Source organism: Schistocerca nitens, chromosome 1, assembly GCF_023898315.1.
Source record: "Schistocerca nitens isolate TAMUIC-IGC-003100 chromosome 1, iqSchNite1.1, whole genome shotgun sequence".
NCBI lineage: Eukaryota > Metazoa > Arthropoda > Insecta > Orthoptera > Acrididae > Schistocerca > Schistocerca nitens.
In genome coordinates this window covers 991,508,715-991,531,252 of record NC_064614.1, presented here as the reverse complement: position 1 = coordinate 991,531,252, position 22,538 = coordinate 991,508,715, and the positions used below count along the sequence as shown (strand labels likewise).

The following is a 22,538-nucleotide window of genomic DNA, read 5'->3' as shown; positions in this document are numbered from 1 at the left end:
TTTCCTTGCTATGTGTGTGCTTTTTACTTTTGTGAATTTATTTCGTACGAACACAAATGAGCTACATTGGTCTAAGCAATGTTGTAATACAGGTCCATATTTTTGTTTTTAGCGTTGTCATAGAATCTGTGCTCGATTTGCCAGCTGCAGAACCTACTGATTGCGTGGAGAATGTTGTCAATGAGAATTCTTCCGTGGAAAGCATGTCCCAATTATCCAATGCAGAAGCTGCGAATTGTGTCAAAAACGTTAGTATAAGGATGTTTTCACACGCCCAAAGTTTTCTTATAATATTTTTTCATCAAGCCTTGAGATATTTCAATCATATATAACGAAATTATTTCTTTGTTTCAGAGTGCAGTTGGTTCTTCAGTAATTGATTGTGGTATACAGTCGAAAGTAGAAATGGAAGACAAGGCGACCGAAACTTGCAATTTTTTCTCAAGACATTGTGCACGAATTAAAACGTAAACTGAAGTGCGTCTGTGAAAAACTTCGAAGAAGAGAGAAGAAAGTATGTTCCATGGATGACATCATAAGTTCATTGAAGGAGAATGGGCATCTTCCTAAGAAGTTACATAATTTCCTCAATCATCAGAAAGGAACACAAGTGGAATTAGTGTGCAATTTAGTGAACAACTCTCTCTCGTCAAAGGGTAATAGATACACAACAAATGTGAAAATGTTTGTGATGACTGTGTACTTTTATTCACCAGCAGCATGTGATTACCTGCAAAAATTAATGCCTCTGCCCCATAAATCATTGATTTCCAAATGGATGGCAAGTGTAGACTGTGAACCTGGCTTCTTAAAAGATTTTTTTAAGTACATTGATTTGAACCCAATTGTAAGGGACCAGTTCAGCGATTCATGTCTAATTGTAGACAGTATGGCAATTAGGAAGCAAGTAGTTTGAGACCGAGGAACTAAGCAATACACAGTTTTTTTTTTTTAGACTTTGGTGGGGAAGTTTCTCAGTCCAAAGAAGTAATAGAGGTATCCAAGGCTCTGACTTTCATGCTTGGCTCTATTAAAGGCAAATTTAAATGCCAGATTGCATATTTCTTTATCAAGGTGTACAGGCAAATAATCAGGCCACACTGATAAAATCTGCTTTGAGAGGCTGCATAGTTCTGGCATTAGGGTTTGGTGTGTTACATGTGATGGCTGCAAGGTAAATATAAGCACTTGGCTGTACTTTAAATTTTTCCAAGGGTGATTTTAAAAGCCACTTTCCTCATCCTGTGGAAAAATACAATGTTTATTGTATCTTTGACATGTGTCATATGATTAAGTTAGCCATAAATGCTGTAGCAGAAGTATCTATCGAGTCTCCAACTGGCATTATTAGATGGCATTTCATTGAGCAATTGAAGAAGGTACAAGAAGAAGAAGGTATGACATTTGCCAACAAACTAGCAGAGCAACATATAAGTTATGTAAATTAGCTACACAGACTTTGAATTCTAGTGTGGCAGATAGTATAGAGTTTTTGAGGAGGGTTGGTGAACCAAATTTTAAAGGAAGTGAAGCAACAGTAGAATTTTTGTATTATATTGATAGGATTTTTGATATTCTGAACTCCAGAAATCCATTAGGTAAAGGGTATAAGAGCCCCCTGAGACTTGACAACAAATCTTATTGGCTTGGTATTTTCAGACACTAAAAATTATATCAAAAGCTTAAAAATTATTGGTGTTCCGTTGCTGCTCCATGCAAGAAGTACTTTTGCTTTTGGGATAATTTTCGATATGCAATCAGTCAGGCACATAGCTCTGTCAAGTATGCTTCGTGTCAAATCTCCTCTGAAGTATTTGCTGACATATAAACTGTCACAAGATCACATAGGGCTTTTTTTTCCTGCTTTCGGCCCAGAGGTGGTTGGAACAACAATCCAAATGCATACCAGTTCAAATGTGCCATGAGAAAGTTTCTCTTGGGTAACAGTGTCACTGTAATGAGTGAGAATTGATCAAATTTTAATGTGTGTTGTGTGCCACCTGTTTATGATTTTCATGCAAGAAAGCATGTAGTAGAAAGTGATGAAAGTATTGCAGAAAATGAAATAGAGAAGTGGTGTGCACTTCTTGATGATAAGATTAAGTTCTCATTTTACAAGCAAAACATAGTCTATTATATTGCAGGATATGTGTCATTGCGCTTGTCAAGGCAGATCACATGCAAAGACTGTCTTCACATACTGAAGCCACCAGTAGTTAAATCTGCATTAGAATGTGATGCTCTCTATGCTTTTCCCAATATGGCCAGTAAAAATGCATTTGTAAATTTTGTTAACCGGGGAGAACTGGTTAAAACAAATGGCTGTGTATACTCTGTTGTAGAATACTCAGATAAACTGTTTCAGATGTTTGTGATTGCTGGGGATATGCGACGGAAATATATACAGGCCAAGATTTTGCATTCTGTTAAAAATAATTTTGTAGATTACCCATTTCCTGCTCTTGGTCATGATTACCGTTATGAAATTGGGATTGAGGACTTACATCAGACTCAACTTGTTTGTAAGATTGCATCCCTGTACTCCTGCATACGCTTAAAAACATATGGGAAAAAATGTCTGCTGAGAAAATTTTAAACAACAAATCAAGTATAAGGCAGAAGTTAAATAAACTCATATTGTTTAATCATGTATAGTGCGCAAATTGGAAAAGACTATGTAATGGAACATTCCATGCAGACGGGTGTGACATTTTGACAGCTTTTTTAAAACTTTGTCCGTAGATTTGTTGTTGTGTAATGATGAACTTCAAAGGACGAATCACATTGAAGTAAAATTAACTCTTTACGTCCTGTGTAGATATTGTAACAAAATTGTAATTGTTTATTATATAAGCTTATTTTAAGATGTTTGGTGTTACAAAATATGCACTTACATTAAAAACAGGTGATTTGTGTGAAATTAATGGAAAAAAAGTTCTGAGACTTATTTGACAGATGGCTTTCAGTGTGAGAAAATATTTCCCTCAATAACCATGTTAACTTGAATTTGATCTAATGGAGTATGCAGTGGCCCTATGTTTCAAACAGTAATGTTTGTGGATACTCTGCAACATAAGAGCAATAAAATTGTTACTCTGTCAATTCTTGTTTTAATACTTCCTAGAAAGAACACAATGTTCCAATTGATCATAAGCATTCTTTTTACTTTAGAACCATTCTAGAATAAGGGAGCCTGAGTCAGGTGAAACCTAATACTCTGAATTTTGTCTTTATTTTGCTAGGAGGTCTTTCTATTATATTTTCCTGTGTTGGAGGGGGGGGGGGGAGATAATGCAAATAGAATTATCTTTCTAGCACTACAAAGTACAGAATACAGTGATTGCAGTTGCACTTGGCAATCTAGGAAATTTCAGTACTTGTTACATGCCTAATTTTCATCATTTACCTTAATTATATGGTTGCACTTTTTGCTGATTTGAACTGTGTACTAAATGTTAAAAATATTTTGTTTGGTCATAGTAATAAAAGCATTTCATTTTGTTAGTTCATATGTCCCACATGGAACTGAAGTTATGACGACAAAGGAAGGAATTAACATTAAGGAATCTTACTTCACAGAAATTATGTAACAATGGTTACACTTTTTGCTAGTTAACGTTAACATAAACCATTTAGTTTTCCATTAAGAGTGAAAGCAGTTGCACGAGTCACGTGTAGAACAAAGTTACCCATAGGGAACTAAAGTATTTTACGTTTGAGTTGTTGCAGGCCCAAAGTATTGTGCTCTTCATATTTCTATTTAAAAAAGTTTGTAACTCAAATTACCAGACAATTTGGAATCTGTACATACATGTGTGTAGCAAAGTACTTTTCATGTGCCATGTGGAATCTTTAATTTTCTGGTTTAAATATAATTTATTTCATGAATTACCTTTAATACCAACAGTGTCTGAATGCATTATTTACCATTTAGAAGAAGCAATATTAGTGTACATGATAACAAACCTCATGAAAAATGGGAGAGATTGTTCTGTAGAGAACTTGGAATGGCTCTCTATCAATAGCAGGTAAAAAGAAGGCTTCTATTAAATGTTCAAAGAAACCAGTCAACACCTCTTAATTATACAGTAATAAAACAATTTACTTTTTTCAGAATTTCTGGTAAGTATTAAAAGTGTGAAGACCTATTCAATTAGTATTTGCTTTACCAATAACCTGTAGTAAAAGCACACATAGAAGCAGGTAATTATGGGAGTAAAGAGTTATGTTAAAATTAAACATACTGACTGGTATTACTTGCTCACAGAACATTGTAGTTGCTGTACAGTTAATGCTGTAAGTGGTGTACCCAATGTGATTCCTGGAGGATATAATATTCTGTTATCCTATGGGAGTGCACTGGTGCCACACCTATTGAAAATAAGTTTTGTTGTGGAATAGTTGTATCAGACGTCTGTACCAGAAAACAAATCTCCACTGTGACACCCTTATGTTCTTGGTATGCTATTAGCTATTTATTACAGGAATACTCTAAACATGGAGGAGGGAGGGGGGGAGAGAGAGAGAGAGAGAGAGAGAGAGAGAGAGAGAGAGAGAGAGAGAGAGAGAGAAATATGTAGAGAATGTTACTCTCTTTCCAGATACTGTTCTATTTCTTCAAACCAATTCTGAATTTCTCAGGTTATTACATATTATTTACTGTACATTGTCCAGCAATACTTCTGTTGTTACCGGATAGTTTGTAATTTGGCACTACCTTTGTGCCACTGGTATTGGCTAGTGTACTTTTGCAGATAAGAAACTCGGCTGGACTAGAATGTCCTGTCAGTATAGAACAAATTCAGACAATATGGAACTTTTTACACTAAATTTGCAATATAATGACACCCTTGTCTCACACAGATTGTAGCAGCCATTGGGGTGCCTGTCTGGCCAGCTTCTGCAGCTTTCGCTTTCAGGTTTGGTGTTTGCTTGGGCCCTATACTGACAACCAGTCATTCCAGTGACAGACACCATCTCAAAGACTGGAACCAAGATTCACAGAAATAAAATTCCATGGTTATAATTCATAGTGTAATTAATTTTGCTCACTCACATGTTTTGAATTCCATTTTAAAATAAAACCATGGTACCAGTCATTGTTTGGGTGTCAGACTGGAAAATTGGTTTTAAGACACCCCAACCATAAAATTAACAGCTGTGATCGATGTTATTTTCAGCAAGTCCCTTCACTTCCTAATGATACAATTCATGCATTTAAGAGACGCCTTAACGTTGGCCTTTGTGTTTGTCTCATTTAAATGTATTTCTTGTCTCGTATCAAAGACTGAAGCACTGTCAAAAACTGGTGCTTCTACTTTATCACTTAGTTAAAATACACCAATCACGTACAGCAGTTAATAAAATCATGGCATTTAAATTTCTGATCAAAGAGAGAGCCAAATTCGTAAGTGCATGTTGCAAATACAGTGTCAGCATATATGTAGATCGGTAATGCATCACTTCAGATAAAGAAAATAATAAATTTTTACGTTTATACGTAAGTAATACTTTGACAGTTCAGTTGTAATTTCTGTTGTCAGTAAAGATACCCCTAAGCAAACGCAAACGATGTCAACTTTTTATTTGAAGAGACGTCTTCACTGTTTTGCACACTAGATTTTTCGAATTATACCTGTAGTTAATAGCTTTGGCAAGTAAGGTAATTTGTTGACCTCCATTGAATCTTAAATAGTGTTTTAAAACGGGCAAATAAGTAAAGCACTCATAAAATTAATAGTAAATGATTTATAGGGCAGCTTGTCAAACTTCCAAAACACACTCGAATTTAGGAATTTCATAGCAGAACTGTCACTGTTTTTTCTCGCTAGATTAGAGACACTTCATTATGTTGATGTGTAGATATCTAGAACATCCAATATAAAAGACTTATGAGGGCGCAGAACGAAAAACATTTTCATCCGTGTTTTGACACTTCGTTTCTTGCCAAATTCAGATATGGCGGACACCAGTGATCTCTGGCGGACACTCAACGATATGAACTTTGGCCGGCACGCGCTAGAGCCATCTATCGGTAGTTCCGGTAGTTGAGCATCCCTCATTTCGCTAGCTTTAGACGCCTGTTGCTCTGCCCTACCAAAGATCCTAAACACTTTGGTTCTCCACACGACCTATCGATGTAATGGTTCGATAGCATAGTTTCCCTAGGCCAGACCAACGAGTATAAATTTCATAGAGTGGCCACAGTCTAATGTTAGACTGTGGAGTGGCTGAGATACTAGTTACAGCGCTCCTAGCGGCAACCAACGCTAACTCGGCCGCCATGTTCTCCTTAGTCAAAACATTAGGAAAGCGTTACTGTTGTTTGTGTTGGAAGTGTGTCAGCTGTTGTGATATTACTGCAATATTTAACTTTTCTAGTTGACTTTTTTGTTACAAAATATAAAGTCAACATGCCTGCAGTGTGTTCAGCGTTCAACTGCACAAATCGCAGCGATAAAACAACAAATATTTCATATAATAAGTAAGTATATTAGTACCGAAATACGACACACGTTTTTTAATGTTTATTAGTCATTTGCATTGGAACTGTAATTATGCTTAAGACAAATGCAGGAAAGTAATTTATTTATCGTTGATTACAGATTTCCTTTAAAAGATAAGGAAATTACACAAAGATGTGTTATAAATATGAAGCGAGAAAACTGGTTTCCTACTACAGCCAGTACCTCTGTTCAGTTCATTTTGAAGAGAAATATATGTACCACACAAATGTCCAGAGGCGCCTTTTGTCAAAAGCAAGCACCACATTTACAAAAGCAAGATAAAGTATTACGACCACAACCCAGAAAGCGATCTTTCGACAATTTGCAAGATAGCGCTGTTACAGTGGCATCATTAGCACAAAGTAAGTCAATAATGTAATTTTACTCCGTGTTCTTATTACTTTGAATTACATACTTTCTATTATAATCTTATGGTGTAACTCTGTTATAAACTTATGATGTAACTGCATTCTTTCAGTGCCTGTCGGACCCATATCTGTTTCTGCTGACCACATTTACTGTCTCCCAAGCCCTAAGAAGTTGAAAACACAATATAACAGAGTACAAGCAGAGAATGTGCGACTAAAGAAGCAGATAAAGCAAATGAAGCAACTTAGTGTACGACACAAAAGAAGAATAGTGCAGTTACAGACTTTAGTTGCTGGTTTGAGAAGAAGGCTATGTAGTTCAGTTTCTTATATGTTAAACAGTGAACATGTAGTTGGTTTGTTGAAGGAGCTATTGGAATTTCAGTGCAGTGCTAAAGTATGCCATTATTCTCAGCAAATAAGGAAATTTGCCCTGACCCTACACTTTTATTCTGCCAAGGCATACAGCTACTTACGAAAATTTGTGAAATTACCCCACCCAAGGACGCTTCGCCGTTGGGCACTGTAACACATTTCAAATAAATTCTCGTTCACAGTGTACTGGTTTTTGAGGCTTTGACTGTTTACTTTGAAATAGCGACAAAAATATCGAATTTCTGCGCCCGTTACTGTTTCTAATAGTTAACCACAGCATGTTTAGAAGTTTCACCATAATATTCTGGTGGTACCTGCTCTAATTGCATTAATTTATGGGCAACAAGTAACGTTATAGTGGATGGACAGACTTATTTGAGTTGTCTTGTAGTGTTATCTACATAGAAAAGTTTAGCCATATTTCGACAAAAACATCCCTTTTTGCTGTCAGTGTACACTGAAATCACTGCTGCCTATTGCTTGTTTTAGAAAAAATAAAGCTAGTATGGGCTATTTCAAGTAAGTCAAACGCAGTTACAAGGGGGCGGGACACAGCAGACGAATGACTTGACTAAAGAAAACATGGCGGACAGAACTTCAATTTGCTTCAAACATGGCGGACCTATAGCCACTCCATGAAATTTTAACTCGTTAGGCCAGACCCAGCGTAAAAATACAAATAATCTTTACACAACAAACCAATTATACATCGACATAAATGCATATATATACAAATTGTAAAACAATTAAAATATACAAAGACACAGAAACGTCATATATTCAGGTAACAAAGTAAGGAAAAAAATTATAGTACAATAGATGGAAATACGAGGATATGCATTTCCGGCGTTACAAGCTGATATCACTTCAGTTTTACTCGATGATTTTCCGTCTATTACTACGAACTGCGACCTTCCTGACAGGATGAGACGATACCCCACAGGCCCGCAGCTTGATTAGAAGACGCTTGTGAGGAACGGTGTCAAAAGGTTTCCGGAAATCTAGAAATACGGAATCAACTTTATATCCCATGTCGATAGCGGCCATTACTTTGTGCGAATAAAGAGCTAGCTGCGTTGCACAAGAACGATGTTTTCTGAAACCATGCTGATTACGTATCAATAGATCGTTCCCTTCGAGGTGATTCATAATGTTTGAATACAATATATGCTCCAAAACCCTACTGCAAACCGACGTCAATGATATAGGTCTGTAGTTCGATGGATTACTCCTGTTACTCTTCTTAAACACTGGTGCGACCTGCGCAATTTTCCAATCTGAAGGTACAGATCTATCGGTGAGCGAGCGGTTGTATATGATTGCTAAGTAGGGAGCTATTGTATCAGCGTTATCTGAAAGGAACCTAATCGGTATACAATCGGGACCTGAAGACTTGCCCGTATCAAGCGATTTGAGTTGCTTCGCAACCCCTAAGGTATCTACTTCTAAGAAACTCATGCTAGCAGCTGCTCGTGTTTCAAATTCTGGAATATTCCATTCATCTTCCCTGGTGAAGGAATTTCGGAAAACTGCGTTCAATAACTCCGCTTTAGCGGCACAGTCGTCGGTAACAGTACCATCGGCACTGTGCAGCGAAGGTATTGACTGCATTTGCCGCTTGTGTACTTTACATACGACCAGAATTTCTTCGGATTTTCTACCAAATTTCGAGACAATGTTTCGTTGTGGAACCTATTAAAGGCATCTCGAACTGAAGTCCTTGCCAAATTTCGTGCGTTTGTAAATTTTAGCCAATCTTTGGGATTTCGCGTTCTTCTGAACTTCGCATGCTTTTTCCGTTGCCTCTGCAACAGCGTTCGGACCTGTTTTGTGTACCATGGGGGATCAATTCCATCTCTTACCAATTTATGAGGTATGAATCTCTCAATTGCTGTTGCTACTATATCTTTGAATTTGAGCCACATCTCGTCTACATTTGCATAGTCAGCTCGGAAGGAATGGAGATTGTCTCATAGGAAGGCTTCTAGTGACACTTTATCCGTTTTTTTAAATAAAATTATTTTGCGTTTGTTTCTGGCGGATTTGGAAGAAACGGTATTGAGCCTAGCTACAACGACCTTGTGATCACTAATCCCTGTATCAGTCATGATGCTCTCTATTAGCTCTGGATTGTTTGTGGCTAAGAGGTCAAGTGTGTTTTCGCAACCATTTACAATTCGCGTGGGTTCGTGGACTAACTGCTCGAAATAATTTTCGGAGAAAGCATTTAGGACAATCTCGGAAGAAGTTTTCTGCCTACCACCGGTTTTGAACAAGTATTTTTGCCAACATATCGAGGGAAGGTTGAAGTCCCCACCAACTATAACCGTATGATTGGGGTATTTTTTTTATTACGAGACTCAAATTTTCTCTGAAATGTTCAGCAACTGTATCATCGGAGTCTGGGGGTCGGTAGAAGGAGCCAATTATTAACTTAGTTCGGCTGTTAAGTATAACCTCCACCCATACCAATTCGCACAGAGTATCTACTTCGACTTCACTACAAGATAAACCACTACTGACAAACACTCCACCACCAATTCTGCCTAATCTATCTTTCCTGGACACCGTCTGAGACGTCGTAAAAATTTCTGCAGAACTTATTTCAGGCTTTAGCCAGCTTTCTGTACCTATAACGATTTCAGCTTCTGTGCTTTCTATTGGCGCTTGAAGCTCAGGGACTTTCCCAACACAACTACAACAATTTACAACTACAATTCCGACTGTTCCTTGATCCAAGCACGTCCTGTATTTGCCATGCACCCTTTGAGATTGCAGCCCACCCCGTACTTTCCCGAGGCCTTCTAACCTAAAAAACCACCCAGTCCACGCCATACAGCCTCCGTTACCCGTGTAGCCGCCAGCTGAGTAGTGAACTCCTGACTTATTCAGCAGAACCCGAAACCCCACCACCCTATGGCGCAAGTCAAGGAATCTGCAGCCAACACGGTCGCAAAACCGTCTGAGCCTCTGATTCAGACCCTCCACCCGGCTCTGCACCAAAGGTCCGCAGTCGGTTCTGTCAACGATGCTGCAGATGGTGAGCTCTGCCTTCATCTCGCAAGCAAGACCGGCAGTCTTCACCAAATCAGATAGTCGCTGGAATCCAGAGAGAATTTCCTCAGATCCAAAGCGACACACGTCATTAGTGCAGACATGTGCCACCACCTGCAGCTGGCTGCACCCTGTGCTCTTCATGGCATCCGGAAGGACTCTTTCCACATCAGGAATGACTCCACCCGGAAAGCACACGGAGTGCACACTTTATTTCTTCCCCTCCTTAGCCGCCATATCCCTAAGGGGCCCCATTACGCGCCTAACATTGGAGTTCCGAACTACTCTGTTATAGGTGTTTACGTCACTCTAAGCTGAAAATGCATTACTGTACGTACTGTGTCATGCATTGTTTGTCGCATTCTGATATTGAGTGTTGACGACCTGTCGCCGCTCGCGGCATGGCTTGCTTTTGTGCACGCTACCGCGCTTACAATTATAAAAAGAGAGGAATTGTCTCATTAGCGAAACAATGGCAAGAGACTGCTATTTGTTGTTACGTACACTGATGCTTTCTTTGATAATGATCAACAAGAACCAAATAATAGACTGCGTATGATAGAAGACGTTCTGAACGAGTTTGGCGAAAATTTTTCTCCGTTTGAAAATCTTCGCAGACGACTCTTTAGTACATCACATTTTGCACAGAAATTAGTCGTCTCAGATTTAAAAATATAGTCAATTGCCGTGCTTCATTTCTGACTGTATCACTATTAGGCATAAGAATAATAAGAATATAAACATGACATGATATGTATATTGTTCCGCGTTTGCTGTTGTCTCACTCCAGTTTCGTAGTTTATTAGGCAGACAGGATTTAATGAGATAGCAGCAAACACGAAAGAATACATGGCAAAATGTTTATATTCGTATTATTCTTATGGTGAAGAGAATACTGCATGTGATTCACAATTCATAAAAGTTCCTATTAACAACCGCGTTTTCTCACAGGAAGGAAAAAATTCAGAATGTAGAGTTGGCCATATTGACAAACGTCCCAAACAGTCTTGCCAGTCGGATTTTCGTAGTACATTGAAATGCTGCTACATTCGAAGATGAATAATACGGAATTTGTATTTACTTCGTTGGATAATGTATGAAAATGCAGTGGTCGAAACTCGGGGTGGAGAAAAAAGCTCCACCTTCCACCTTTTTTTAAATTTGTTTACTGATGCAGAGGTTTTGGCGCCAGTATTTATCTTTGTGCCTGCAAAGCATGCCTGTGTAGCGCTACATATATTCGACGGCAAAAGTTAGTTGTGGCGGCACCTACCAACATTTTTCAGAACTTCCGCTTGCTTTGCACTCTATTCTAAGCCGCAGGCGGTTTATTGGATTACAAAAACCGGAAAAAGTGCGGCTTAGATTCGAGGAAATACGGTACCTCTCCCTTGTAGGTGAAAGCAATAATGGTTCGGAAGTAATACATAGACAAACAACTACAGAAGTTATCACATTTTTTGGAAGTTTCCAATATTTTTTATCTCTTGTGTGAATGGCAGTACTGAAACAATATTTGGTGTCTATAGAGAGGTGATATGGCTGAATTCATAAAACAAATTTGCTTGTGTTACTTGCATGCAAACATTGACTCTCTGGATTTTGAAAATTCTGAAATTGTCAAAAATCACTATTTGGGACCTCCCAAAATGCAGTGTGTGCAAGGTCACAGCATGCTGTAAATTGCTTTATTATGTAGCTTGTATCCAAGTCTAATTACCCCCAAAGTATATTTGTGTTACTCCAATGCCTAACGTTTTTTGTATTCTTTAGCAGTGTGTACGTGTTGATAAGGACAATATTGTAAGTACCACAAAATTTGACACAAGAGAACCATTATTCTGCAACATATTCAACCGGAATTAGTAGAAATAACATGTTCCATTCAAAATGTTTCAAATGAGACCAATCTTTTGGCGGTATCTGCTTTAGTACAGGAGCTAGGATGTCACACATCGTATAGTGTTTTTCAGAAAAAAACGACCAAAATTGCAACTCTGGGAGGGCCTAGCTCAACCCCCTGGGGGTTACACATTTCAATACCTGAGATATGAACTTATTTAGGGCAGGTATTAACTGTACTGAATTTCATTGAAATCTGTAACCATGTTGCAACCCAATTTGGCTAAAATCTGATGATTTTCAATGGAATGACCTTAATACATTCTGCCTAATGATGTTGATTAAAGTACACCAACAGCACATGAAATGTTTTCCAAATGCACAAAACACGAGTCTTCCTACTCTGGCCAAATGAATGAAACAGCTGGTCCAGGTGGGAGGAGAAAAAGTAGTTCAATATCTTCTCCTCCGCCATAGGCATTTCTGATAAAGGCAAAGTATCGCCTGAGGATGAATGCCTGTACATTGTGGGGCATTTTCATCGAGTGAAAAATTCAAGGAAGGCTTTTCAGAAGAAGTTACTCTTCTAAACTCTAAAGAATCACAAGAATGTGGTTTGTAACGGTGAAAATTCCTGATACCATGTATTGTGCAGATTGTCAAAGATCTCTTCTTGAGGTTCTTTTGTAGGAAATCTACATCGACTTTCTCTAAGAAGTGAAAAAAACCATCGGTCAATATTAGTTTTGCAGAAATCGTAAACACATGATAAAGTTATAGGAATGCTGATCTCCATAAGCTGTTTCTGTGTAGCCTGTTTGGCCAGCCTGTCAGCAAGTTCGTCGCCTGGGGTTCCGACATGTCCTGGGGTCCACAAAAACACCACAGAACGACTGGACCATTCCAGGGCATAGATGAACTCCTGGATGGTCACCACCAAAGGATGATGAGGGAAGCGCTCGTCGATTGCTTGTAGGCTGCTTCAAGGAGTCAGTACACAGAAGAAACGACTCCCCAGGGCATGAACGGATGTGCTCAAGAGCACGAGATACAGCAACCAGCTCTGCAGTGAAAACACAGAAGCCATCGGGCAAGGAATGCTGTTCAATATGTCCTCCATGGACATACAAGAAGCCAACGTGACCATCAGCCATTGAGCCGTTGGTCTAAACCACTTCATAGCCTCGGTATGTGTCAAGAATCGAGAGGAAGTGACAGAGGAGAGCCACGGGGTGAAAGGTCCAGGCAAAGCCATGGAATAAGGTATACACCATGGAGGTGTAAGCAAGTGGACCTCGAGTATAGGTGATAAAGGCTGGGACTCCAGTTCAGATAGAAGGGATCGGACGCGAAATGCAATTGTAAGTCCTGACCTGGGCGGCCGATGTGCGAGTTAAACCACTGTGGGTGGGAAAAGGAGACAGCAATTTGGATGTGCAGGAGAACTACGAATGTGTGCAACGTAACTGACCAGCAGTTGTGAACACCTGACCTGCAATGGAGGAACTCCAGCCTCCGCCAGGACGCTGGTCACCGGACTCGTCCTAAAAGCTCCCGTCGCTAGTCTAACGCCACAGTGGTGCACTGGGTTGAGTAAACGCAATGCTCAGTGCACTGCTGAATCATAAACCAGACTCCCATAGTCAAGGCGGGATTGAAGAAGAGCTCTGTAGAGCTGCAGAAGTGTAGAGCACTCTGCACCCCAGTTGGTGTTGCTCAGGCAGCGGAGGGCATTGAGGTGCTGCCAGCACTTCCACTTAAGCTGACAAAGGTGAGGAAGCCAAGTAAATCGGGCGTCAAAAACCAGTCCTAAAAATCAATATGTTTCCACTACAGCAAGGGGATTGTCAGTAAAGTAAAGTTCTGGCTCTGGATGAATGGTATGATGCCGACAGAAATGCATAACACATGACTTTGCGGCCGATAACTGGAAGCCGTGGGCTAGAGCTCATGACTGTGCCTTGTGGATGGCTCCCTGTAGGCGCTACTCAGCAACACCAGTCCTGGTGGAGCAGTACGAAATGCAGAAGTAGTCTGCATACAGAGAGGGTGAGACAGATGGCCCTACAGCTGCTGCTAGACTGCTAATGACTACTAAAAATACGATACACACTCAATACAGAGCCCTGCAGGATCCCATTCCCTTGGATATGGTGGTGGTGGGGGGGGGGGGGGGGGGGGGAATTATGCGAGGCACCAACTTGGACACAGAAAGCATGAAGTGACAGGAAATTCTGGATAAAAATCGGGAACGGGCTTCTGAGATCCCACTCGTGTAATGTGGCAAGGATATGATGTCACCAAGAGGTGTCATACGGTTTTCATAAATCAAAAAAATGCAACAAGATGTTGGCGTCTGGAAAAGGCTGTTTGGATGGCTGACTTGAGGGACACAAAATTATCAGTGGCAGAGCGACCCAGGCAGAAATCGCCCTGGCACAGAGCCAATAGGCCATGTGACTCAAGGACTCAAACCAACTGCCGACACACCGTACGTTAAGAACGTTGGTGTGCTGATGGGACGATAGCTATCCACATCAAGAGGGTTTTTGCCGGGTCTGAGCACTGCGATGATGGTGCTCTCCTGCCACTGCGATGGAAAGAGATCAGATCCGGTTGAAGATCATGAGGAGATGTAGCTTGCTGTCAGACGAGAGATGTTTAATCATCTGACTGTGGATCCAATCTGACCCAGGATTTGTGTCGGGGCAATGTGGAAGGACAATGAGGAGCTCTCACTCTGTAAACGGGGCATTATAGGGTTCACTGCGGCGTGTAGTGACCAAGTGGACTTTCCCTTCCATCCACCATTTGAGAGTGCAAAAGGCTGGGAGGATAGTTCTCCAATGCAAAGGTGCTCCAGCGTAGGGTGTTGCTTATGCCGCTGTAGAGCTCGCCGACGATTGTCAATTGCCTCAGTGACTTCTGGCGACTGCCAAGTGACTGTCTTTCACCGGGGGCACCCTAAAGAATGAGGGATAATGTTTTCCACCGCAGAAACAGTTGTTGTAGTTACCCGCTCAACCACTACATTGATGTTACCATGTGGAGGGAGATTCAATGGTGACAGCAGAGGTGAAGGCTTCCCAGTCTGCCTTGTCTAAAGCCCATCTGGGCAGGCCTCCATGGGCCTGATGCCAGGGTAGTGACAGTAAGATGGCAGAGTGCTCACTACCACACAGGTTGTCATGTGCTCTGCAGTGGATAGACAGGAGAAGGTCAGGACTCAAAACTGAGAGATCAATGGCCGAAAATGTGCCATGTGTGGGGGCACCTGTATTTCAGAGGCAGAGGTCGGGTTGGGACAGTAAATTTTCGACATCTCTGCCTCTGCCCGTAAGCACAGTGCCACCCCACAAGGGGATTATGAGTGTTAAAATCTTCCAAAAGTAGGAAAGGTTTAGGGAGTTAATCAATCAGTGCAGCCACCACGTTCAGGGGTACTGCACCATCTGGAGGAAGATATAGGTTGCAGACAGTTATTTTCTATGTTGTCCTTATCCTGACAGCCACAGCTTCAAGAGGCATTTGAAGGGGCACAGGTTCACTGCATACTGAATTCAGGATAGACACAAATTCCACCTGACAGTCTATTATAGTCACTACAGTTCTTGTAATATTCCCTATAGCCATTAAGGGCAGAGGTCTGCATTTCTAGGAACCATGTTTCCTGAAGGGCAATGGAGAAAGAAGGTTTAAAGCTTAAGACTGCCGTAGCTCATCCAAATGGTGAAAAAAACTGCCGCAATTCCACTGGAGGATGACATTATCGTGAAGCTGGTAAGGCGTGAAGCACGGTAGCAGGCAGGTTATGCCTCAGGGTCACCTGCTGCCATCGACTGAGTATTTGTAGCCATTTCTATGGTGGATGAGGCATCAGTGAAATCCAGGTCTGCAGGGAATGCCAAGATCTCCAGCATATCCTCCAGTGCAGAATTGATAGGGAGTGGTGGTGTTGGGGCCACCAGAGGGTCCTGTTTCTTAGCAGACTACTACTTAAAAATCTGCCAGGAAGTTTCATATCAGCGCACACTCCACTGCAGAGTGAAAATCTCATTCTGGAAACATCCCCTAGGCTGTGGCTAAGCCATGTCTCCGCAATATCCTTTTTTTCAGGAGTGCTAGTTCTGCAAGGTTTGCAGGAGAGCTTCTGTAAAGTTTGGAAGGTAGGAGACAAGGTACTGGCAGAAGTAAAGTAAAGCTGTGAGGACAGGGTGCGAGTCGTGCTTGGGTAGCTTAGTTGGTAGAGCACGTGCCTGCGAAACGCTAAGGTCCCGAGTTCGAGTCTCAGTCTGGCACACAGTTTTAATCTGCCAGGAAGTTTCATATGAGCGCACACTCTGCTGCAGAGTGAAAATCTCAGACTACTTAGTTTGCCCTCTCTCTTCTCTTTAGGGGCTTGCTGGGAAGATTTCTCCGAAGCAGATTCAGGCACGGGGGAAGACCGTGAAGCTCTTCGTCCAGCAGCTTTTGGCTCCTGCACCCACTGGTGAATGTCCGACATGGCATTAGTGGAGACCTTGGGAGAGAGGGCCCCAAGGGACCACTTCCGCATGAGAGGAGCCGGAAGAGGCTGTTGCTTCTCCGGAGGGGGGAGGGGACCAATGTTCCTTGCATTTGAGGGGCCCTTGCTCCCAAAGTAGGTGCTTTGGGAGCAACGGAGGAAGATTTGCCCCCTACCACCAAGGGGGCGGATGTATTCTGGTGACCCGGAGGGGCCCACTGTACGTGGCACAGAGTGAGAAACCACTGGTACTTGGGATGGCAATGGTGATGTAGCTGCAGCATATGTCAACGTCAGCTCAATGGGGTGTAATCTCTCAAATTTATGTTTAGTCTCTATGTAAGTCACCCAGCCAGGTTCTTGTACTCCATGATTGTTCACTCCTTTTGGAGTACTTAGTAGTCTGGCGAGCATCGGGAGTGGTGCTCTCCGCAGCTGATACAGGAGGGTAGTGGCGCACATGGAGTATCTGGGTGTAGTGAGTGTCTGCAGTCTCGACATGTGGCACTGGAAGTGCAGCGGGAAAACATCTGCCTGAACTTCCAGCACTTAAAGCACTGCATAGGGGAAGGGGCGTATGGTTTAACGTCAGAGGTAAACCACCACCTTGACCTTTTCAGGCAATGAATCACCCTCAAAGGCCAAGATGAAGGCACCAGTACTGTAGTCTTTGGGTGTCCTGTAAATGCACCGGACAAAATGAACACCCTGCCATTCTAAATTGGTGCGGAACTCATCGTCAACCGACAAATCCAACAAGAGCAGATCACGATGGAAAATAATCCCCTGGATAAAGTTGAGGCTTTTATGGGGAGTGACGGAAACAGGAATATCACCCAGCTTGTCACAGGCGAGTAACACTCAGGATTGGGCTGGGGATGCTGTCTGAATCAAGACTGCACCATTTCGCATCTCTGACCGTGCTGTCACTTCTCCAAACTTATCCTCAAGGTGGTCAACGAAAAATTGAGGCTTCGTAGGTAGAAAAGAGTCCCCATCAGTTCTGCTACAGACTAAAAGCTGAGGCAAATATGGCTCTTTCCGTTCTGTAGCACTATGTTCCTCCCATGGTGTAGTGAGGGAGGGAAAAGACTCAAGAGTCATTCCTGTCGGCACTGTATTAGATCTTACCCTTCCTAGAGATTGCTGGTGCTGTACGGTCACCAGCAAGAGATGACTTAGTCCACTTCATTGCGGGTCATCCACCCTGATGTCACCCACTCCTATCAGGGGCTCCACACAGGCACCACCCACCCACAGCAAAGGCCAACTGGCATGATGGCCATTGCTGGGAGTCCTGATGCCCCACGAAGACAGGCATCTACTCCTTGGCATACATGGGGAGTTTACAGCTCAGGCTTCAGCAATGCAATCCCTGTGTTGTCAGGGGGATATCACGAAATGGGTACATGACGTCCCCACCACAACAGACTGGCTACTGTGCTGGTCATTGGATGCAGAGAAATCCAGTATTGTCATGAGGGTGAAAGAGGACAGGAGACAACAGAAAAGATGACATGCCCTGGAAAGTGTCCTCGCCCAAATAGTTGAATTGTAAGTGGAGATGCAAAGCCAAGACAAGAGATTCAGGAGATCGAATCTAAGGGCACTATGGATAACTCTTTCAACAAGTAAGGCATCCTTCCCCATATGGCATATGGCCCGCACTTCTGTAGAATTTTTAAAGTGGCAGGACAAATCATACAATTGGACCTGAACTCACAGGTACAATAAGTGTGAGACTTTTTTTGTCTCCTCTCACAACAGGCAGGAATACCTTGGGCCTATTCTGACCACCCAGATCTGCAGGAGTAAGTGGCTGTAGGATAGGGAGCAGTGGTGGCTTAATGAAAGGGTTCAGTTCCAGACATTAAATTTGTGTCACAAGGGATTGAACATCATGTGAGTAATGGGTAATTTATTTAACCATAAATGCACAGTAACAATTCAATGGGCACTGCGTCAGAAAAGAAAATTTGTTGTTCTAATTACAGAAAATAAAGAGACTCATCCAGTACAAAAAAAAGCCTGTAAGTGGAAATCTCTACTGTAAGTACCAGCATTCACACAATCTGTATCTTTTAGCTTCCTCCTGTAACATCACTCATAGTGGCCATTCACTACCCGTACACAATCTTCAGCCAAAATTTCTTTGATCCACTTCCTTCCACAACCAAACAGAATGTATATGCTCAAGAAGTAAACTTTTACCATGTTATCTTAACACAGTCCTCTAACAACTGTCATGCAAATGCTGCACTCACAATTAAAAGAGGAATTTGTGCGACAGCTTCACTTCCAATTGCAGTGCTCATGATGGGTATTAAAAGTCTACAGTAATGCTGCAGGGTCAATTGCACTGCCATCCATGTAGCTACAACGAAAACAATGTGCTCCCTGCAGATGACAGTGGGCAACCAGTGAGAGGTACATCAGTGTTCAGTATCTGGCCTAATGCAATAACTATTACATCGTCTAATTTTGTTTGCTTTTAGACAACTGCCCTTGCTAGAGAGTAAAGGTTCATGAATTATAAATATCCAGATGACTCTCCCATTTGTCACTACCATCTAAAGAAAAATCACACACATAAATTAATGCTACTCATTATTTTAGTCTATTTTCTAGAAAATACCAATACAACAGGTCTTATCATTCTTAGCGGGCGGACAGAAACTGGTCAACTGTGAGAATCCAAGCCCAAATCAACCACAGAAAGACAAATGCAAATTCTTGACTAACACACACACACACTGCTGAACAGAATTGGGATTCATTTCATGTGAGTAATGGGTAATCTGTCTGACAATAAATGCAGAGTAACAGTTCAAAGGGCACTGTGTCAGAAAAGAAAATTTGTTGCTCTAATTATAGAAAATAAAGAGACTCATCCAGTACAAAAAAAATATCATGCAAAAGATTACACTAGTATTCCCGTCAAAAACTTAAAATAATGATTTAGGTCACACTACACAAGCTGAAACAAAATCAAAATAGGTTTGTCTGTGGGTTATATAAGACTTATAATTCACACAAACTGATAGGGTGCAGAGTATTTACAAAATTTCTGCGTTAGAAATGGCATTTGTTATATGTTGTATCGTAAACCTGACGTGGAGGATACTAATTATGATAAACAATTACTTAATTTCCGAAACTGAGGAATAGGCTAATGGTAATGGCAGTAGGTCTAAAACAAGGTGCCACCAGGGCAGCAAATTAACGAAAAAACTTCCTTAATACATTATCTAAGTGATAAAGGGAACTTGGATACATGCTTACAAGTAGTGAAGGAAAAAAAATGCACAAAACTGGGTGTCTTACTAAGTCATTGTAGTTACGCAACGAGTGGTAGAAAAACGTTTAAAAGAAACACAGAAAGGGACAAGACATCTTAAGAGGAGGAACGAAGCAGAATGTCGCCCCCTACACAAAGTCACTACGTTTTCTATTGATTTAATTTCAACAATATAAAAGCTATTAATAACACAACAAACTACTTATACACGAAGAGCGACTCTTTGCACAGACGATACAACATTAATTGATATGAGTACGGGAATGTCATTTTGACAGAAGCCTCCCATTTTAACAGTAAGTTAATGCGAAATGTGAATTACGTAAAGGATACGCGATAGCTGACATTACCATTGAGTTGTTAATATCGCCACGTCTAATTCCATTCCACAGCAACTTTTCCAACTTTCTTGCAGTTGTCAGCAACCGGTGAGCCATTATCTAAAATCGTTTACGAAGAACTAAGCCTCCACAGTAACATCCCTAACCTGAGCAAGCTTAGTTATTACTACCTCAAACTCGAATTTTGCATCATTTTACAGTAACTTCCGATATGCTAACACTTTCGATTTCGTAGTCGATGGGTTAGACCGCTTGTGTAATAACAGAACAACACAATGTCCATAATGTTAGCAAACATCGGATACTTATTAAAGACTCAGACTGTTTTCAATAGACTGAAAGTCCACGTGCAAATACGGTACCCGGCGGTACATGTTTAAGTAAACTATTCTTAAAAAATTATTTTGGTCGTTTGCTGCACTGATACCGCTTCTGGATTGTTTTATCCGGCTTGTAGAGTCTTTGGCACGCAGCAATGTTTTCGAATATTTGAATGTGAGTGCGAAGTTACGAGTGATGGGACGGGAAATAAAGTGAAAATGTGGACAGTAGGCGAAGTTGTTAATGCACTGATTACTTTCTGTAACTCTTTGAGGAAGCTTATTCAAGTAACGCTGTGGCTTAGCTTCTCGGTAGGTGGTGTTATTGTAGAGTTCATCACGTTCGTTCTCTTCCATGTGGGAAATCTTTTAATTACTTTATTTGTCGTTCTCCAAGTGCTGTATGAAGATTTTATTGTGTTTATAATTGATTGTTCTTGGAAACTGAAGAGTGCGGCAAGTACTTTACTTCATTTCTGGTCACAAATATTGCTCGTCTCCTCGGAAACTTACCAAATTGCACGGAGGACCGCTGTGAGTTTACACGATTTTGTGGTGTCTTGTGTCAGTGTTCTATGGAGTTGTTTAAACAAGTTATACGGTTTCATCGTATTTGTTCCAGAACTGCTGAAAGAGGCGATTATACTTATAGGGTCCAGTGTATGGTACTGTGTTCAGTTTGTACCGCTGTGCATTGTATATTGTATGGCAACTTCTGTTTATGCTGTTGGCAGGTGCTACGAAGAGTTAACATCCATTGTTAGTGCCGCATATGATGGTATTAATACATTACTGTGGAGCGTGCTACTATTTTTTACCGATATACCACCAACAGCACTTTTTGGGTTGTTGATCGCCGTATTTTTATCAGTGGCATTTGTCAAATACCAGGCACAGATTTTCAGTTTTGCCCTAACTATTATTTTGTGTACTTTTAACTTTTTACGGTCTTTACCAGTCAGAATTCTTAAAGTGTTGCTGTCAACAGTTCGAAGAACAGTCATTCGACGGCAGTCTGAGACAAATGTATCTAGTGATGAATCGGATATCAGTGAGCAGTCTTCATATTCAACGCATAGTCAACAGCCAGTTAGTTCCCGCTTGAGGCCAGCAGTGAAACTTCATTCAACAGAAGCGAGTAGCTCCAAAGATGATTTGATTAAACGACTACAAAGAGAACAAGATAGTAGGCTGTGTGTAGTTTGTCAAGACAGGGACAAGTGTATTGTGGTTCTGCCATGCCAACATTTATGTCTGTGTGTACAGTGTGCTACTACAGTGCATAGGGAGAATGGGAAATGTCCTATTTGCCGGCAGCCTCTTAGAAAGGCAATGAAAGTTTATGTCAGCTAAATGCCGGATGGATTTCTCAAAGTCATATGTTTTCATGTTTAATCCATAAGTCTCGGGGGTGTGTAGCAACATTCAGAATCTAAAGTAGCTGATTTTGCTTTTACAGTTAATTTGAATAAAGTAATAAACATTTTTCTTGTGCTGTTTATCATATTAATTGTATATGCAAAATTATTTTATTAATATCTTGCCAAGCTTTTCATGTCCAATTTACGTGATAAGGCAGCAACATTCTGTTGTAGATTGTAAATGATGCAGTGAAATTCATTAAAATTTTGTAAATAAGAAGAAATTGGAAACACATTATAAAATAAATTTGATGCTAGGGAAAAACTATTGTCTGTAGTCATTCCCATTATCTCTTCAAAGTATTAGTGAGCCTCTCTGTACATATATTTAGTAGTTCATTTAATTATATAGCTATGTCAAGGAACTAATAGTTTACCTTGTGTGATTTGTACCATTTTTTTAATTATGTATGCTGCCACTGTGATACTTGTTTTTCATCAGGCCCAGGATGATGATGATGATGATGATGATGATGATGATTATATTTCCATTTTTTGGGGGAGCAGGG

General features: G+C 40.9%; 2 protein-coding genes across 2 annotated transcripts in view; one reads left to right on the top strand and one right to left on the bottom strand.

Annotated features, from left to right (window-relative positions):
• Window positions 1–20,546, bottom strand: part of LOC126195210 (AFG3-like protein 2) — a 150,643-nt gene extending 130,097 nt beyond the window's left edge. The window contains exon 1 of the mRNA XM_049933730.1: window positions 20,298–20,546. Coding sequence (XP_049789687.1) covers window positions 20,298–20,384 — 87 coding nt within the window. The 5' untranslated portion in view covers window positions 20,385–20,546. The remainder of the gene's footprint in view (window positions 1–20,297) is intronic.
• A 39-nt stretch (window positions 20,547–20,585) lies between these two features.
• LOC126195240 (uncharacterized) lies at window positions 20,586–22,278 on the top strand. The gene has a single exon (XM_049933771.1). The coding sequence runs from the start codon at window positions 20,828–20,830 to the stop codon at window positions 21,959–21,961; it is 1,134 nt and encodes a 377-aa protein (XP_049789728.1). The 5' UTR covers window positions 20,586–20,827; the 3' UTR covers window positions 21,962–22,278.
• The last annotated feature ends 260 nt before the right edge of the window (window positions 22,279–22,538 follow it).

Excerpts from the sequence above, each read along its gene's own strand:
- LOC126195240 (XM_049933771.1), top strand. The coding sequence starts at position 20,828 with ATGTGGACAGTAGGCGAAGTTGTTAATGCACTGATTACTTTCTGTAAC.